We start from the raw sequence: 18,242 nt of genomic DNA on the forward strand, positions 1-18,242 counted from the left end.
TCTCCCTGGAATTCACAGGCAATGGGGGACAGTTGGACTGTGATGAGAGCCATCTCAGGGTAAACAGCTATTCTTATGGTGGGTTTCACAAGCTGTTCACAAGGCACAAGTCCGAGAGAAACACTTTTCCCTGCAGCTGTCATCTCTGTCGGACCAGAGGGGAAGAGGCAAGGAGGGCTTCCTAGAAGAAGCTTTGTTTCCATGGAGACCTGAAAGACTTGTCAGTCATCATCGCTCCAGGGAAAGCAGTGAGGAAAGAGGATGGAGAGAAGCCAGAAGCCAGGATGGGAGTTAGGGATGATTAAGTGGATGGCTGTGGTGGGTAGTGATAGTGGCAGCCAGGTTTTTTTGTTTTTGTTTTTGTTTTTGTTTTTTTAATTGGTTTGTTCCATTTTGTTTTGTTTGAGACAGGGGCTCTCTAATGTAGACCAGGTAGGCCTTGAACTCACAGAAACCCACCTGCCTCTGCTTCTCAAGTGCTGGGATTAGGAAGATGTGCCGCCATGCCCAACAACAATCACAGTTTTGAACATGTTGGCTAGTGGGACCCACTGGGCAACAGAGGATAAGTAAGAAAAAGCAGGATGACGGGGAAGACAGGATCACAGTCTGGAAACTGGTTAGCCTCAGTTGTTCCAGAACATTCCAGGTCTGAAAATGCAGAGCTCAGCAGAGGCTCTGGAAATGGTTTCACATGGAATCACCCAGGAGCAAAGAAGACACACACAGGCCAGACCAGAGAGCTGAGGGCTCTCTTCTTTTCTGTGCACACACATGTTCGGATGTATGAGTGTTAGCACATGTGTGGAAGTTAGAGGGCAATCTTAGGTGTCAGGTATTGAGTTCACCTTCTTTGAGACAGGGTCTCTATGCTGTCTGCTGCTGCATAATCTAGGCTAACTGAATTCCGGGGACTCACCCGCCTCCATCTCTGCGAGGGCTTCACTGAGAAATGTCCCCCGCAGGCTCATATTTGAGCGCTTACCTGAACCCCAGTTGGTGGCACTCATTTAAGGCTATGGAAGCTTTAGGAGGTGGAGGAGAGGATGAGGAGCTGAGGAGCCCTGTGGACACCTACCGCGGCCTGTGTGGGCTGCTGCTTCTTGTTCCGCTTGGGCCGTAACTTGGTGAAGTGCTCCAGTCTCCTGCTTTCCTCTGAGGGTAACTCGGAGATTAACCCGGAGCTTCGCTTCTCCGGCCGGACTGATGGGAAAGGCGGGTCTTCGATGTGAATCGGCACCTCTTCCAGGGCTTTATCAAGATCAAACTCCATTTCTGAAATCAAACGGATCCCAAAGCAAAGGGTGATGCAAAGAGTGTGCTAGAACATACCTGAAGGCCAGGCCTGTTGGAGTACAAATATAATCCCAGCACTGCGGATGCTAAGGCAGGGGGATTGCTGAGCTCAGGCCCATCTGGTGCACATACTAACACCTTCTCAAAAACAGAACAAGAAAAGGAAGGAGAAAAAGGAGAGAGGAAGAAGGAGGAAAGAAAAGACATAGGGAGGGGAAAAAGTGAAGAAAGAAAGCAGGGAGGGAGGAAGGGAGAAGAGAAAGGAAGAAACCCAATTCCATCATCGGCAATAACAAAACCCCAAGAAATCTGTATAAGTAATCTTCTGCTTTGTTCTCTCTTTCAGAACAACTCTGTAGCCAGGCTCACGTGGAACTCACTATGTACCCAGGCTGACTTCCAACTCATGTCCATCCTCCTGTCTCAGTCTCCCAAGTGCAAAGATTACAGGAATGAGCAACTATACCTGGCCTCTGGAAGTAATTTCGAAGTCAACTGCTCCCCACCAAGTATCCAAATCTTTCTCACTTTATAGAGTGAATCCCCGTGGAAAGTGCAAACTTCCTGTTGGGATGTTTTCCAGTTAAAAGGAAGTGGCTGGCATTGGTACCACACTCACCAAATGCCCTGGAGACAGGCCTCAGCATTCGGCTGTGGATGCTCTTCCTCTTGGACTTGGGAGTCATCTGGCAATCAGATAGAGGCAGGACTTAGGTAAGCAGGGAAACTGGTCTCTCAAACCCCAAGGTATCACGGACCAGCTGGTTAAGATAGGTTCCTGTTTCACTACTTAACAACCGCTCCGCTGTCGTAGCTGCTGGGATGGCTCAGGGGTGCATCGCTGAATTTCTAAATGTTTAGAACTTTCCGAAGTGATTAAGCCAACTGCTCTTTTATCCTGCACCCCTAACCAGTTAAAAATCTATTCCTACAGCTGAAAAGAACAGGGGATGATAATTTAACTCTAAGCCGTACTCGAGAATGTCAAAATGGAGATAAGGAATCCGACTCAAAGACGGTAAAAATCAGTCACAAAGCACTGAAAGAGATTATTCATGACTGTAATTGTCGGTTGTCACAGCAACATTGGTGCAGGCACACGGCATGCAGTCTCTGTGTGTCACTTCGATGCTTTAGGTGGCTTAACTCTTTGTTTCTCGGTGTGTCATCAAAATCTTAGGGCAGTGTGCCACAACTCAAAACCATCCATCAGCTGGCACTTCTCAGCGTTAGATCCTGTAGGAGTCCTTTTAAAAACTATATCCCAAAGCAAGGTCAAACTTGAGAACACTTTCCAAGGACTGGCGTCAAGCAAGGGCCATCTCACACCTGTCACCGGTGGACCTTTCACCACTGCCCATACTTGTTATCCAGCACAGCACTGTCGCTCCTGCCACCCTCAGCTGTCCCCCTCAGAAGATACAGACATGGTGGGGCTGGGAGGCCCCTCAGGCCTCCAGATACCCCTTCAGGCTATCCAGATAAGCCTGAAGGTCAACTCAGGTCAGGGGAGGGGTAATAGACACTAACAAGTCTGAGCTGTCAGAGGATCTAGGCCAAGACGGGAACCAGGGAAGGGGCTAGCGCAGTGACCTTCCTACCATACCACTGCTACCAATAGAGATGATAGTCAGCAGCTGTGTTTAAACCAGCATGAGGCTATTTTTTTTTTTTAATTTCATACTTTTGCTGTGTTTTGGGGAGGGGAGGGTTTTTGAGGCAAGGTCTTATTAGCCTCAGACTCATCATCCTCCTGCCTCAGCCTCTTAAATATTGGGATATTAGGCAGATGCCACCATGCTTGGCTCAAGCCAAAACAAAAACAAAACAAAACAAACAAACTGACGAATTTAGAGAAGACAGAGCTGAAAGAGTGCTGCATACTTTGATATAACGGTTGTCAGCGAAAGCTTCCTCAAAGTCTACATTCTTTAAAGCAATAATTGGTTCATACTAGCCTGGAAGAGCAAACAACTTTTTAGTTTTGACAGTTACCCTGGTTTTAATAATAATAAAAAAATACCCAATTTGCTATTATTTAATGTGGGAGAAAGGGACACACACATACACACACACACACACACACACACACACACACACACTCCTGAAAGACTAATATAAGTCACACTGGAGGAGGCTACAGGCTGCACAGACTAAGCAAGGATCTCACTCTTCATACTAAGCAAGAATCCAGCATGATCTATTTATAAGGAAACCTCTGACAAAATACATGTGTTTAGTTCTTCAGAGCTTTATTTACCCTGCATACAATTCTGGTAGTGAAAAGATCAATAGGGAAGCCAGAACTCTTCCCTCCCCAAAACACAACAAAAAAATGAAATAAAAAAAAATTAGTATCATCAACAGGCATATGGTATTCACCGATGATTCCAGCATAGGCTTCCCAACTCAAGGCCAGCCTGGGCCTATAGCACGTTACAGAACGTTTGAGGTAACCATAACTGCACAAGAATGTCTGAAACACACACACACACACACACACTAAAAACAAACAAAAACCCAAAACAAAGCCTGGAACAGAATTTCATTCAGATGATCGTAACTAAAAAATTAGTTTAAAATGTATGTATGTAGGAGATCTTAAGTTTTGTTTCCTTCTCATGCTTCTGGATATTAGGTTTTACAGAGAGCATTCACGAATAAATACAAACAAGCAAAGAAACAAACATAAAAACATGTTAGTCAGGTTTCCCTCTTCTTAAACCCATTAGGACAGATAAGAAATGCACATGAAATGTATCAAAATTATAACATTTTATATCCATATGCTAGCTTTAGTATATGAAAAGGGATACATATATAATTTCATGTACAGATAAAACATAGGTAATATCTAGAAAAAAGAAACTCATTTGCAAACTTGATGACCCATCTATAAATAACTCATTTAGCGGAATCTAATTAAAACATAAAAGTCATTGGGCATTTCCGTTTCTGATATGAATCAGAATGAAATTAGTTTTCTCATTATGGTTGTGGTGTCCAATGTTTCAAAGCCTGCTGTAAGTTTCAAATATAAGAAAAAAAAATGCTTTCTAGTATATTGCATTCTGTTCCTACATTATGAGTGAGTTTTTGTTTGTTAGTTTTTCATTTTTTCTTTTTTTTGTTGTTGTTTGTTTGATTTTATTTTTCAAGACTGCTTTGGCTGTCTTGAATTAGTTCTATAGACCAGACTGACCTGTCACTCATATAGATCCCACCTGCCTCTGCCTCCAAAGTGCTGGGAGTAAAGGTCAAAACAACCCCTGTGAGGCACGTGAATGGCCTTTCTAGGAGCAGCTAACTGCTAATTACATTTCCCATAAAAGTCCTTTGTTGATCTTACTATTTGTTAGTTCCCAAGTTTTGCTATACTTAGAAAGGTTTTTGGCTAAAGTGAAAAACTGCAGCTCAGAGCATTTCTACACAGAGCATCAAGAATGCGCCTAAGCCTTGAGTACTACCTCAAGCCTGTAATCTCACCTTGCAAGGGGCTGAAGCGGGAGGATTGATGCAAGTTTGAAGCCAGAGTCTATACACCAGACCCTGTCTCAAAACAACAAAAGACTCTCCAATGTCAATGGCGTCAATCTTGTTCTCTCAACTTTACCTCTCACAAGCTATGCCTTTTCTTTGCAATGCTTTCTTAGTTTTATGGAAAGTACAGACTTTCTCAGTCTCACTTGCTTATTCTTGTTTCCATAGAACCTAAGCGAGGACACAGAGTCTGCACAAAGGCTTGTTTGGCAGCAAATATTCAGCTTCTCTAGAAATCATTTGTTTGCACTGTTCTTCCTCACACTGCTTATGCTGATAAACTCTGACCTGGGAGGAGGGACGGCAGTGATCCTTCTTTAAAACGCTGAGTGTTCCTCTCCTTTTGTACCAAAGGAAGAGGGTCAATCATTCCTTCAGATTGCAGCTTAGCCCTCATCCACACTGTCTTTGGACACTTGTTAGTGGCTAAGCGACTTTCTGAGCCAAGGAAATCACAAACTGCTCATGAGATGAAGGATATGGACAGCTGAAGCAGGAGGGGCAAGGTTAGCTTTAAGACCAGAGAAAAGCCAACTAACTTTTAAAAATGCATCTTATGAGTAAGAAAAGAAAAAAAATGCTAAATCTTCATTTTAAAATGCAATTTTAGAAGGAAACCCTAAATATAGACTTTTTCATCTTGACACCACTGAGTGCCAATAAATCTACACTGTGCCATAAGCATGAACAGCCCACGACGGCTGTTTCTGAAGAGACCAAAAGCAGGGTGGATATCGACATTACTTGGGAATCTTACTCATTAGATCTAATTTTTATAGATTAGCTAATTTTTATAGCTGCTTGCAGCTCAACAAAGATTTGTCCAAGGTAAACACAATTTACAAAGTAATGATAAAAATTGGTTCATAGCGCTTTCCCCTTCTCAGACCCACTTCTAACAGGTGATCCCCAAGCAACTTAGCTTTTAAAATGAGACTTAAATTGCTTGAATCACCATAAAGCTAGAATATGGCAGTTTTCTTATTTATTAGACTTTTTTTTTTTGCTAAGTTTGCACAAAAAGTAGCATAGAATGCTCTTATTCTAAGATCAAGAACCAAAATTAAATTTTTTTCCTTCTCTAGAGCAAAAGGAAAAAAAAAAAAAAAACCACAACAATAGTAATCCCTCCCTAACCTCAACAAAACCAATACCAGTTAAGGAGCAGATTAGGAAAGCCTAGTATGATTAAAAAAAAAATCATAATGCCAATTTTCTATAGTCCTGGGCCTGCAATAAGCGATATGATAAGAATGAGAAATATCTGGACATTTTGCTTGTTGAGTCTTAAGAACTGCCTCCCTTCCCCCTAAACGTGGCATCCTCTTCATCAAAGTTCTTACTCTCAGGCACCCAGCTGGGGAGATTTTCAATTTATCCCCTGGTTAATTTAAGACTGAACCATCTGGTCAACCCCAATCCTCTCTCTAAATTGTTGCCTATTTCATTGAGGATCTGCTGATGGAATGACAACATCTCCCGGGAGGCCAGCCAGCCAGTGCAGAAGCAAATGGAGCATGAGGATGCCAAACAGCGCTGCCAGGGACCGCAGCGCCACTGGAGGATACTTACACTTGTACAGCAGAGAGTCTCCATGCAGCAAAAGGAAAGGAAAAAAAAATATGAATGGAAGAAAGACAAAGCAACAGCATCACGAGAAAAGGGGAGGGAGAGAGAGAGAGAGAGAGAGAGAGAGAGAGAGAGAGAGAGCATTTACAAACAAAGCAGAAAAAGCTAAAATATACAAAAAGCCATCACAGCCAAGGAACAGGGTAGGGGTAGTGCTGAGTTAGTGACATAAAGCTTCCAGCCTTGTGATGAGCAGAAGCACAGTTAAAGCTTGCGAAATTCCAGTTCTTACACACAGGTATTAACTCTTTCTCTAGGTATGTCTCCAAATCCACAGTGACATCATCAGGTGCCAGGGCACTCGGTGGGCAGAACAATGGACAGATATTAGAAAACCCCACACAGGTCTTGCTCCTGTAACAGTGTGAGGACTGGGTATCTCTGCGTAAGCACTGATGTCCCCTCAAAGGCCACCTATCCCCCCCTTTGCTCTTCATGGCATTTCAGGAGCTAGGCGCTTGTAATTCACCCAGTTATCGAAGCTTCTTCCACACACTCTGAAGCTGGAATCTTACACAGTCAGCCAGTCAAGGCGCCAACTAAACATTTCCCGGTGGGAATTAATATTTTACATTAAAACTCTAAATCCATTGGTTACCACTGACAGCTGTTAGCACATCTTATTTTTAAAATGAGGATAACTTATTTTAAAAGTTGGACATGAGTCATCAGTGTGTGCGAAAATATCGTGAGGCGACAGATAATCCTTCTTAAGCTCCAGAAGATGTGCTTTGCCAAAGGCTCCCTACTCTGCCTATCTGAAGCTTTTGCTTGGTTCTATATTTTATGTTTCAATTGTCCTCAACATGAAATGAAATAAAAATACAGATCTCCTCAGGCTGTGTGGGTAAACAATGTGGGTTACTGCAGAGGGAAGGGAGGATGGAAGTAAAAATCATTCCTCCTGACCACCACTGCTGTCATCCATACTTACAGAAAGGCTTTTGCTGGCAATGTCAGGGGAAAGCCTAATGTCATACTCACTAAGTGTTTTCCTTCGAACATGAATCATTCATTTTATGACCTATCAAGTGAGTGAAAAAAAAAAAAAACAAACCAAAAAACCAAAACATCTTTGCTAAGTGAAAGTAGAAAGAGAAAAAATATATATGTTCAAATCTTCAACTGCTGTGCCCCCAGAGGACCCACAGAAGTGTGATGATTATAGCGCTAAGAAATAGGCATCAGTCTCATAGATCATCTTAGACTTCCCTTCTCTTTCTGAGAGGTTAGTTCTTCAAGACAAGTCCTCTGTCCCAACTACACACTCAATGATCATTACAAGTAATACTGAAGAGCCTTTTTGTTGGTTCACTCACGAAAGTCCCCATGGCAGCCAACAACTCAGCATTCAGACAAGATGAAGATCGTTCACTCTCATGCCTGCATGTTTTTGGAACTCACTCAGGATATCCCAATGTTACCATCTTACACTAAAAACAGGAAGGAGCTGTAAGTGAAAACAGGTGTCCAAGACATGGGCTCAAACCTTGCAGCTCCCATTTGCTCGGTTATGGAATCTGGGCCAATGTTTTTTATAATGTTGGGCTGGTTTTCCAATTTAAAATAAATTGTGAGGATTAAATAAGATCCAGAGTATGACGTTTTTACTACAGTACCCAACACGCCATGCCACACCTCAGTGACTTCACTGAGCCTCAGTGGTTCGTCATGCCTATGTGGGGGTGTATTTTCCTCCTTTCTCCTCAAAGGAAAGACTAGGGTTGGGAGAAATGAACTGAAAAGTAGAATTTTTTTCACAGAAAAATACCTGGAATTGTCTAAAAACCTGGATTGTTGGAGAAGGAGTAAAAAAACAGGCAGGAAACAAGGATAGAACTAAAGCTAAAACAGAAAATCAGAGAGTGACATGAAGAAATCTCAAAGCAATGTTCAGTAAAGAATTTCAGAAAGATTCACATTGGCATGCTAGTTACGTACACTCTAACAGATGTGTGTTTAAACATGGAAAACAATGTGTCCAATCAAACCTGACGGTGTCTAGGGGAAGAGGAAGGACAGAAAGATGGCTGGGAGTGGCCAAAGGTGACCATTATGCTATTTGTAATGTTTAAGATCATTCACGACTCTGCAAAGGTTATAGAATACCTACTGTTTGTTGGTTCCTCTTGGAGGAGGGACAGGATGGTAGCAAGTAGCATAAGCAGCCATGCTGAGTTTGTGTCCTAGTGCATATCATTAGACCAGAGATGTTGGCATGCCAACAGCTGGCTCATGGGGAGCTAGAAATATGGGCATTCAGCACCCAGTAGTTAATAATGGTCCAGGTTGGCCACCCCTGTCCCAGCTCCAAACTAGAGTTATCTGAGAAGAGAAAACCACAATTGAGAAAATGCATGCCTCTACAAGATTGCCTTGTAGACAAGCCTGTAGGCACGTTCTTAATTAATGATTGATATGGAAAGGCCAGCCCCCTTGTAGGTGGTACACCAAAGGAGGGCGACCCCAGGTGTAGAAGCAAACAAGCTGAACAAGCTATGAAGAACAAACCAGCAAGCAGCACTCCTTCATTGCTTCTGCCTGAGTTCCTGCCCTAAGTTCCCCCAGTCAGTGATGGAGCATGACCTGAGACCTGTAAGCTGAATGCATTTGGTCATGATGCTTTATCACCGCAATAGAAACCCTTAAGAAACAACTCAAGATGTTTGTTCAGAATCACTCTAATCCATGGAAAGGAATCACTCTAGACAAGGTAACTACTGAGAGTCTGGACTTACTCCTACAGGAGCTCAACAGAACCCTCACTCAACTGACACTACCTGCAGGGCCACCTCCTGCTGGGTATTAATGAAGAAATGACCCACTAGATCAAAAGAGTTTGAGAATTAAAAAAACTGATGTTCTATAATAAGCAGGAAGAGATCTATAAACTTCTTAAAATAACTCAGGGTTGTTTTGCATGAGTAAGTATTTTGTTTAATGTTACTGTTACCCCAAAATTTTCCAGAAAAGCTGCCTTACAGCACTTGGGGGACAGTGTTCTCTAGAAGCCAAGATCCTAATAAAAATCGAGGGCCATCATCACAGCTTCATTTTTCTTTATTGAAAGCTCCTCATGAGAGAGAAATTTAAACAATTAATACGAACAACGTCAGCGGTGGTAGTGCCTACTTAACAAAAAGTTTTAAGTCTTTTGTCAGGCATTTAGCACTTCCTCAGTAAGTCAGGAAATTTGACTTCAGGAACCGGCCTAGCCCAGGTGAGATGAAGGGGAAACCTGTCAGGACAACAGGAGATGGAGGGCTGAGCTTCAAGGGCAGCAGCTTGGGACCCCAGACAGCAAAGGGGCTGCCGTGGGCTCACAGATTCCAACCTCAAGAAGGCCATGGTCAAGTACATTGATCCTTATAAATGAGTTTAGAGTGCAAATTGGCTGGAGGCAAACACTTTTTATAAGTTAATGGCCACATCATTTATCATAGCATCTTTTATTACAAAACCCAGAGATTTTGTTGTTGTTTCAGACAGGGTATACGCAGCCCCGGCTGTTGTAGAACTTGATACGTACAGCAGGTTGTCCTCAAATTCACAGAGGTCTTTTCAGGCTCTGCCTCCAGAGTGCTGGGATTAAAAGAGTGTGCCACCACACCCTTTAATGTTTAAATAGATAGCAGGGTGCTTTTTGAAACACCATAAGCACTGTGCTAAAAATACATCTAGAAAAATGATGCAAATTAGCTGAAAAAGGAGAATGCATAGAGATGAGCTCAAAAGTTTGCTGTGGGTACCTCCTTCCCATGCCACTTCCCACCATCTACTGGAAGACTAAATGACCATCTTCAGGTGGAAAAGGTAAGCCTAGAAAATGCTGGTAAATGAAGCAGTAAAATGACATTGCTTCAGTCAACTAACTACAACCACTGGCACCCGAAGAGGCATTTGGCACAAAGGTAGGATAATGAGGACACAACCTACTGTAAAGAACAGTCCTTTCAGGACTGGGTCACCGCTCAATGGATGGGGAGCACTTGCCTAGCATAAGCAAGGCTCTGAGTTCAATGTCTAGCACTGAGGAAGAAACAACAGAAAAACAAAAACGAAACAACAAAAATTGAACAATCTTTTAAGTCAGATACATTCACTTGACTCCAACATCTTTACATTTTTGCCTCACATTATTTTAATACAGTCTTCCTCATGCACTCCCATGCTTCATAAACTGGCATTCAATTCTTTGGACATTAAACCTTTCAAATGTATACACCTGCTTTTCCCCTTCAACTATTTAAATCCTTTCAATCTTACAAGAAGAGGGGTAATAAATGCAAGTATTCTTCCCTTGTGCTCAACAGGCAGCATTTCTGTTATTCTGTTACTCTTTACTTCCTTCATTTTACTCTCTCTCCCCTCTCCTTCACACACATAGATTTTGTTGGAAACATTTCTTACACACACACACACACACACACACACACACACTGGAGTGCATGCATACATGCCATAGCACCTGTGTGGAGGTCAAAAGGTCAGTCTGCAGGAGTCAATTCTCTCCACTTACCACGTGGGTCCTGCTGATCAATCTCAGGTTGGCAAGCCTGGCAGTAAGCACCCTTACGTGCTGAGCCATCTTGCCAGGGTGGAACCATTTAAAGGTTAATATGTTTCTATTTCTTCCTTATGTACCTCTGCCCGATCATCCCAGGAATGATATACTCCTCTGTAGCTATGCATGATTAGTGAATCAGAGAAAACTAATAGCCACTACACAGTATGCAACAGACACACATTCATATTTCCTACGCTTTTGTTTTCTTTGAGACGGGGTTCCACGTAGCCCAGGCTGGCCTCAAACTCCCCCTGCAGCTGAGGATGCTGCTGAAACTCCTGATCTTCCTGCCTCTACCTTCTAGGTGTTTGGTTTATGCCATCACGTTCGGCCTCCCTCAATTATCTTTCAAACACATGACACCCCCTCTTCTTCAGGTCTGGACATAATATCGACTTGTGCATTATGTGTGAGAATGTACCCTTGACCTCAGCACCTACCTTCCCTTCTCCCCTGCCCAGGACAGCTTTCTTCTTTGTAATACTGGCTGCCTCGAAGGCTGTGGCATATTCTTGCCTTCAACTTGAATCCTTCCGGTTTCTCATAATAAGATGCAGGTAAAACCTCTCTCGGGCGGGAATGCCACACGGCGGCTGTGGAGACCTGCTGAGTCAGTCACAACAGGTAGCCCCCCTCAGGAGGGCCTGCTATTGCCGAGGAGCTGTGTGGACTCTTGATTGGAGTGGGGACTTCCTTCGTGCTTCACTGTCAAGTGCCTTTCCTCTCTGTCATTAGCAGCCACTCTGGGAAGTGCTACTTTCAGTCCAGGCGGAAAAGCCTATTTTTAAGCAACTACTGGCAATTCTTGCCCGAATTAATGAATACGACGAGAGCTGCAAAGATGGAATTTTCAACTGCCTTCTCCTTCCTGTGTCTGTTAGCTGCCCTTCTTTTATAAGCTCCCATAACCACTTTCTTGATATAGCCTTTTTTGATATATATATATTTTTTGAAGCAATACTGTGAACATGTGGACTTTTGAAAAAAATAATTCAGTGTAAAATAAGACTTTGCAATTGCCATTCTTTCTGGCACTCAGTGTCCCACTGGGGTCCATTCAATCCATCCTGCATGTCCTTTGAGACGGTCTCTTTGGATATAATGCCAATCCTTGCTCTTTGATTTAGGATATCCTTGGCTGACCTTGTACTTTTCTGTGCACTTTAAAAATGGATATAGGTAATCCCTGTTTAATGAACTACATGAGAAGACCTAAGTATTTCCGAGTAGATTATCTGCTGAGTCAGTGCTCAAAGGGAAGCTGAATCTATTCTTAATTGATTTATAGCCTCCAACGTCTAGCCTAATGGTGCCACATTTGTACTTAGAAAGTTATTTTTATTGCAGCCCTATTTTCAAAACCCTGAGGTAGCATAAATCAGCTGAGAAAAAACAGATGCGGCTCTTTCTTTGATAACTGCTAAACAGCACGGACTACTCTCCTTAACCCTGAGGAGAAAGCAGAGGAAAAGGAGCAACTCCTAGAAAGCTGGAGTAAATAGGGGGACCAAAGGAGGAAGGGGAGGAGAATGGAGGATGCACCAGGTTTCTTCCTGATACCTAGTTTCACATACAGCACGAGCCAGCACTGTGATGTCACACATTCTGAGGACAGCGCCAGCTAGAGACTGCCAAAATACCACAGCAGAGTGCTGTCCTAGAACTGAAATGGTTCGTTTCCTTATTTTTTTCAGATCTACAAATATTTTTTTTAATAAAATAAAATTAAGCCATTACTTTCCTACAATGCCACATTTTCTGCAGGGAACAAGAATCATTTCACTCTTTATCCACTTTAATCTGATAAATGAGTAAAATTTCACACTTGAATACTCTCTATAAATGAATAGAATTAAACATTTTTCTTGATATCAGTCAAAAAAATGAAATTATCTGGTAATGATTTCAAGAAACTAAATTTTTTTTGCTGTTGTTGTTTTCTGAGATGGATTCTCATTGTAGCGTAGGCAGGCCTTAAACTTTCTACATAGCTGGGGCCAGCCTTGAACTTTCGGATCCATCTGCCTCTTGAGTGCTGGAATTACAGGCATGTACCATTCAGCCTCAAGCAAGTATCTTTTGGCAACTGGTAATACAGATGGACATGGGGCATGATATGCACTAATACAGGGGCATGATATGTACTAATAGTCATAGGCCTTTTCTGTTCCTGTAATAGTACAGTGAAAGGGAAAGCAGAGGAACTTCCTAAGAATGTAGCTGTATGGTAAGACTGTGCTGCTCAAGCTTCACTGAAATTTTGCCAGCATCCGTTTTCATTACTGTGAAAGAACAAAGAGGAAAACCCTCCCGAGCATCACGCCTGTGGAAGACATTTTAAAACTACTCAGTTTAGAAAAATCCATTTACCCTGGAAGGCAAGAATAAGGAGGTTAGGGGAACACTTCCACACTTGTCTCCAGAATAGACTCCATGGTTTGATGACATCACGAAATTAGCTCTGTAAACATGGCGCAGGGTAATTGCTAACAACAGTGCCAATGAAGAACGTATTAAACCTACAATAATTCACTCCCTAAAAAAATAACTTGGGTAGTGAAATTTTTGCCACCAATCCTGGGGACCCAGCTCTACACCCCACAGCCAACGTGAAGGGAGAGAGAGAAAATAAAAACAGTCAAGCAAACTGGTGCCGGGGAGGGAGAGGTGGAGTTGGGAGCTTGGGAGCTGGAATGCCTCTGTTGAGGAGACCTCCTCTCACAGCTGTGTGGTTCTGAGGCTCCAGACTTGTGGGTTTCCTGGACACCTTCCCTTCTAAGCAGCAAGGCCAACACTATGTAGCCAAAGGTGAAATTCTTAGCCTCCTGCCCCCATCCTAAATCCTGAGTTACAGGTGTGCATCACCGTGCCTGGCTGAGAAAATACTTTTATGGAATCTCCCACCAATGAGAGATTTATAACCAGGCTATAGTGAAAAGTTGGGTAAATTCCTATCAAACATATTTTCCGTATAATTCTAAGGGTATTGTTTCATAGAAAAACAGGAGTGGCTTAGTGAACACGGGTACAGTTTCTTTTCCCAGAAGAGTCCTTTATAGAGTTTCCAACACTCAGGGCTGCACTATCAAGTAACTGTTCATGGGGCATTGGCTCCTTCAGTCACTCGGGAGAGACCACAAAGCACTGAATCAAATGCTTTATTACAGCCACCGAATAGAACCTTTAAAAGCCGACCGTGGTGGCCAGACAAGACCCTGTCTCAAGGTACACAGAGAGCAAAGCTGGAATGAGGCACACATCTAGAGCACGAATTTAAATGGGTGTGGTGACCACTGAGCCCAGAGCCCGGCCATTAATTTCCCACAAACCAGCAGCTCACCAGGACTCTGTAAGCATCTTGATGGGAATGATTAACATCTGAATCTGCCCAAACCTGTCTCTTCCAGTCCACCCCTTGCACTGCAAGGCTAGGTATAGTGAGAATATGCCTTCTGCTTTCTCTTCCAGGGTCAGTAATCCTGTTTCCCTTCACTCTGGTGACAGTGTAAGGAACAACATTGAAACTGTTTCCTTATGCCAACTGCTTTTCCAAATGCCAGTTTGCCATCAGTGACAGTTTACCTGGCACAATGTTTTTAGAACCTTTCCTCAGGAAGCCTTCCTTGACAACATCCCTTCTCTAGTGGTCTTCTCTGTTTTTACAGCAACCAGCACTCCTCTCTTAGAACACTGTCTAATTGTATCTAACTTCCAGGTTTATTAAGGAAGAACCACTTCAATCCAAAGAGGAGCTTAGGTACCTATAAGACAGATTTCCTTTTAAGTGGATAAATTAAGATGAAGAAAAAGAGTGAGGTCAGAATTATGGTTGAATATCACAAAGGACACTTAAGGCTCTAGCTGCCTTTCAGAGATGAATGCATTCACTCTACTCTGAGCTTTTAAACCGATAATACTGAAACCTAGGGCACAACTGTCTCTAAGAGTAGAGTGCACTGTTGGGAACTGCCATCACTCTTGGCTAAAATGGGCAGTTTCTTTTGTAACAATGACATTTGGGGACGAAACGTCATCCCATGATACATACCATGTAAACAGCATAATAATATGTTTGTTTGTTTTTGAGACAGGATCTCACTATGTAGACCAGGATGGCTTGTAACTCACAGAGATCTTTCTGTCTCTGCATCCCAGATGCTAGGATAAAAAGAATGCACCATCATACTTGGCCAATGATAAGTTTCACAGAAATAGTTTACTCAATGGGCCCTTAATGGAGACCAATGACATACATCACACCTCAGTCAAGGGAAGGAATCGAGGGATCAAAAAACAGGGACAAGGGGTAGAGGGTTCGCCTACACAGCCCAGAGTCTCAAGGGTCCCATATTCTCTTCTGCCCTGCTTGTGCCCTTTTTAAACTGCAGCCCTTCAGACTGAAGAGAGCAACGTCAATGCCTGGAGTTGCTATGAGCCTCCTATTTAGGACATTAATTATTTCTTAGTGTGGGTACATGCATATATGCTCCCATGTGTGCGGAGGTGAGAGGTCGAGGTCAAGTGTCTTCCTATCCATCACTCTCCCCATCATGTTTTGGGAGAAAGCCTCTCCCTGAACCTCAACAGTACAGCGCGGCTGGCTCATCATCAAGCCCCAGGGATGCTTCCATTTCCAGTGCTGGGATTATAGGTGTGTGTGGCCACACCCAGCTTTTTTAGATGGGTGCTGAGTATCTGATTCAGGTCACTCTGGTTGTTTACCAGCCACCTCACTCTTTAAGCTATCTCCTCAGCTCCATGCGCCTCCTATTTAAGGAAGCCTGAAATACAGGACATGGCCATTTCTCACACAAGTGAAACAGACACTTGATGTAATCCAATAATAGGTTTACACTTCAAAGAAAATGCTTTTTTAGATAGTTCTCACTGCTATGTGGCACAGGCTACAACTCAAATTCATGGTAATTTCTCTACCTTCCAAATGTGCTACCACACCAAAATCCTGGGTTCTTTGGAGGGCCAGCAGCCACAGTCCATCACCTAGGTAACAGGTCTCCATTAAGGACCTTCCATCTTTCTCCCCTTTGATAGGCATGCCCTCTCACTGTTATACACCAAGTTCCCAAATTTAAGTATCACTGAATCCAGAAGCAAGACAAAAAACCTCTGCCTCAACAAAACAAAATAAGCAAAAAAAAGATCTTTTTCTTTTTTCTCTCTCAGTCACAACAAGCATCAAGAAACTAGAGGCTGGGGGAGTCAGGAGTTCCAGGATGCACTACACGGCAGTCAGTCTCAAACGGCACGTAAAAAGTTTTCCTATTGTGAGGTAAAATAAAGCTCATCTCCTTTTTGTCTGAATATTTTCACAGTAGAAATGAAACAAGACCGCATGTGTTTGTGTGTGAGAGAGAGCCGTGTATGTAAATGTGTGTGTGTGTGAACCTAGTAACTAAAAGTTGTCATATGACCACTTTCCAGAACCCGTTTAAAAAGCTGAGCATAGTGGCGTATGGCTCAGGAACCGGCAAGCACCAAGTCCCAGGGTGAGACGCTGTTTCAAAATACATGGTAGACAGTTCCTGATGAATGACACTTGAGTTTGACCTCTGACCTCCGTATTGCATACACACCTGCATAGACGGGTGTTCCCACATGCGCACAAACACACTCAAAGAGAGAAAGAAAAAGCACCGTGAAAAAAGCTGACATGGTGACGTAGGCCTGGAATATAGCACTGAAATCATGGAGGCAGAAAGAGCAGAAGTTCAAGGTCATTGTTGGGTTCAGAAATGTTGACGGTCCAGCCTGGACTACACCTAGTCTAAACTTCTACACAGAAAATGACGCAATTTCTTTTAATTAGTTTTAAAAAATGGTATCTTGACCAGGTCAAGTACACTTTCACTAAATTTTAGACTGTATTCAAAAGCTTAAAATTATGTATTGAATTATGTGGCTGGAAAGTATTGAGGGAAATAATCTCTGGGGAGAAAATTTGCAAAGCCTTGTTCTAGTTAATTCAAGCCTGCTCCAATTCTCCTCCAAGCAAATAGCAGTAGGAGATGAATGGCTCTTCAGCAGGAATGTCTTTTTTTTTTTTTTTTTTTTTTTTTTATTTTGAACTGGTCTGACACTCATTAAAATAACCGAGAGAATGACAGACAATTAGTGAGCCGGCAACCCCCAGACACTGGCTTCTCACCTCCACCTCAACCTCCTGGCAGTTTTTAAAGGTATTATATTAGAAATGGTGACAAATTAGGGATCATTAATCAGTAACACAAGAACTGCACCCTTCAAATCCTGAACACCCACAAGAAGCCTGGGGAGAAAGCTGCAGTTTTGGTACCCCGATTTCCTAAGACTCCCTGCTGTGTGACAGGGCAGATGGTGTAAACAGCAAATACATTTCTTACAGATTTATTATTTATTCATGTGTATGTGTACGTGTGCATACATGATCATGGACATACTTGTAAATAGCCAAGAAGGGTGGAAAAAGGTGCCAGATACCTGAGATTCCCTGGCACTAGTTTCTGTGGTTATAAGCTTGGTGCAGATAAAAGAGCACCCTCATTTCTCTAAAGGACCAGCAAGTGCTGGAAATCACTAAGTCAGCTCTCCACCCCACCCCATGCCTTTTTTCTGACTTTTGTTTTTCCTGTTGTTACTAGTTTTCTGTTTTGTTGTCTTGTTTTTCCAGACAGACTTTCTCTGCGTAGCAGCCCTGGCCGTCCTGAAACACTTACGCACTCTGTAGGCCAGGCCTCAAACTCACAGAGACCTGCCTGCCTCTGCCTTCCAAGGGCTGGATTAGAGGCGTGTACCACCACATCTGAGGAACGTCAAAGGAGGGTGTGTGGAGCGCACTTGCCATCCCCGTGCCTGGGGAGCTGAGTCAGCAGGAGTCAGAATTCAGTCACACTCCACATACAGGAGGCCAAGGTCAGCCTGGGTTACGCACTCCCTGTCTCAAAGACAAGACAAAAGACCACTAACCACCACCATCACCACCACCACCACCACCAACAGAAGAGCAGTCTTTGCTAGAATTTTATGGTGGCTCGCATCTGTAATTCCCAGCGTGAGACACGGAGACTGCCATGACTCAGGCCATCTTGAGGGATACATTTAGTCCTAGGTGAACCCGGGCTATAGAGAAAGGCCTTGATTCAAAACAAGGCAAACACACCACCACCACAAGAGCCTAGTCATGAATTCAGACATTCTCTTCTTTCAGCCAGAA

General features: G+C 43.1%; 1 protein-coding gene across 11 annotated transcripts in view; it reads right to left on the reverse strand.

Moving 5' to 3' along the window:
* Carmil1 (capping protein regulator and myosin 1 linker 1) overlaps positions 1-18,242 on the reverse strand; it is a 268,940-nt gene that overhangs the window by 23,731 nt on the left and 226,967 nt on the right. For 7 of the 11 annotated variants that reach the window (XM_060372669.1, XM_060372668.1, XM_060372670.1 and 4 more), the window contains exons 30-32: positions 6,409-6,426; positions 1,916-1,982; positions 1,079-1,275 (exon numbers count right to left, since the gene is read on the reverse strand). In XM_060372669.1, the coding sequence (XP_060228652.1) occupies positions 1,079-1,275; positions 1,916-1,982; positions 6,409-6,426 (282 nt within the window). The remainder of the gene's footprint in view (positions 1-1,078; positions 1,276-1,915; positions 1,983-6,408; positions 6,427-18,242) is intronic. The other 4 variants (XM_021642852.2, XM_021642849.2, XM_021642853.2 and 1 more) reach the window with 1 other exon arrangement.

The sequence above is a fragment of the Meriones unguiculatus genome, chromosome 19 (assembly GCF_030254825.1).
Source record: "Meriones unguiculatus strain TT.TT164.6M chromosome 19, Bangor_MerUng_6.1, whole genome shotgun sequence".
In the NCBI taxonomy this organism is placed as follows: Eukaryota; Metazoa; Chordata; class Mammalia; order Rodentia; family Muridae; genus Meriones; species Meriones unguiculatus.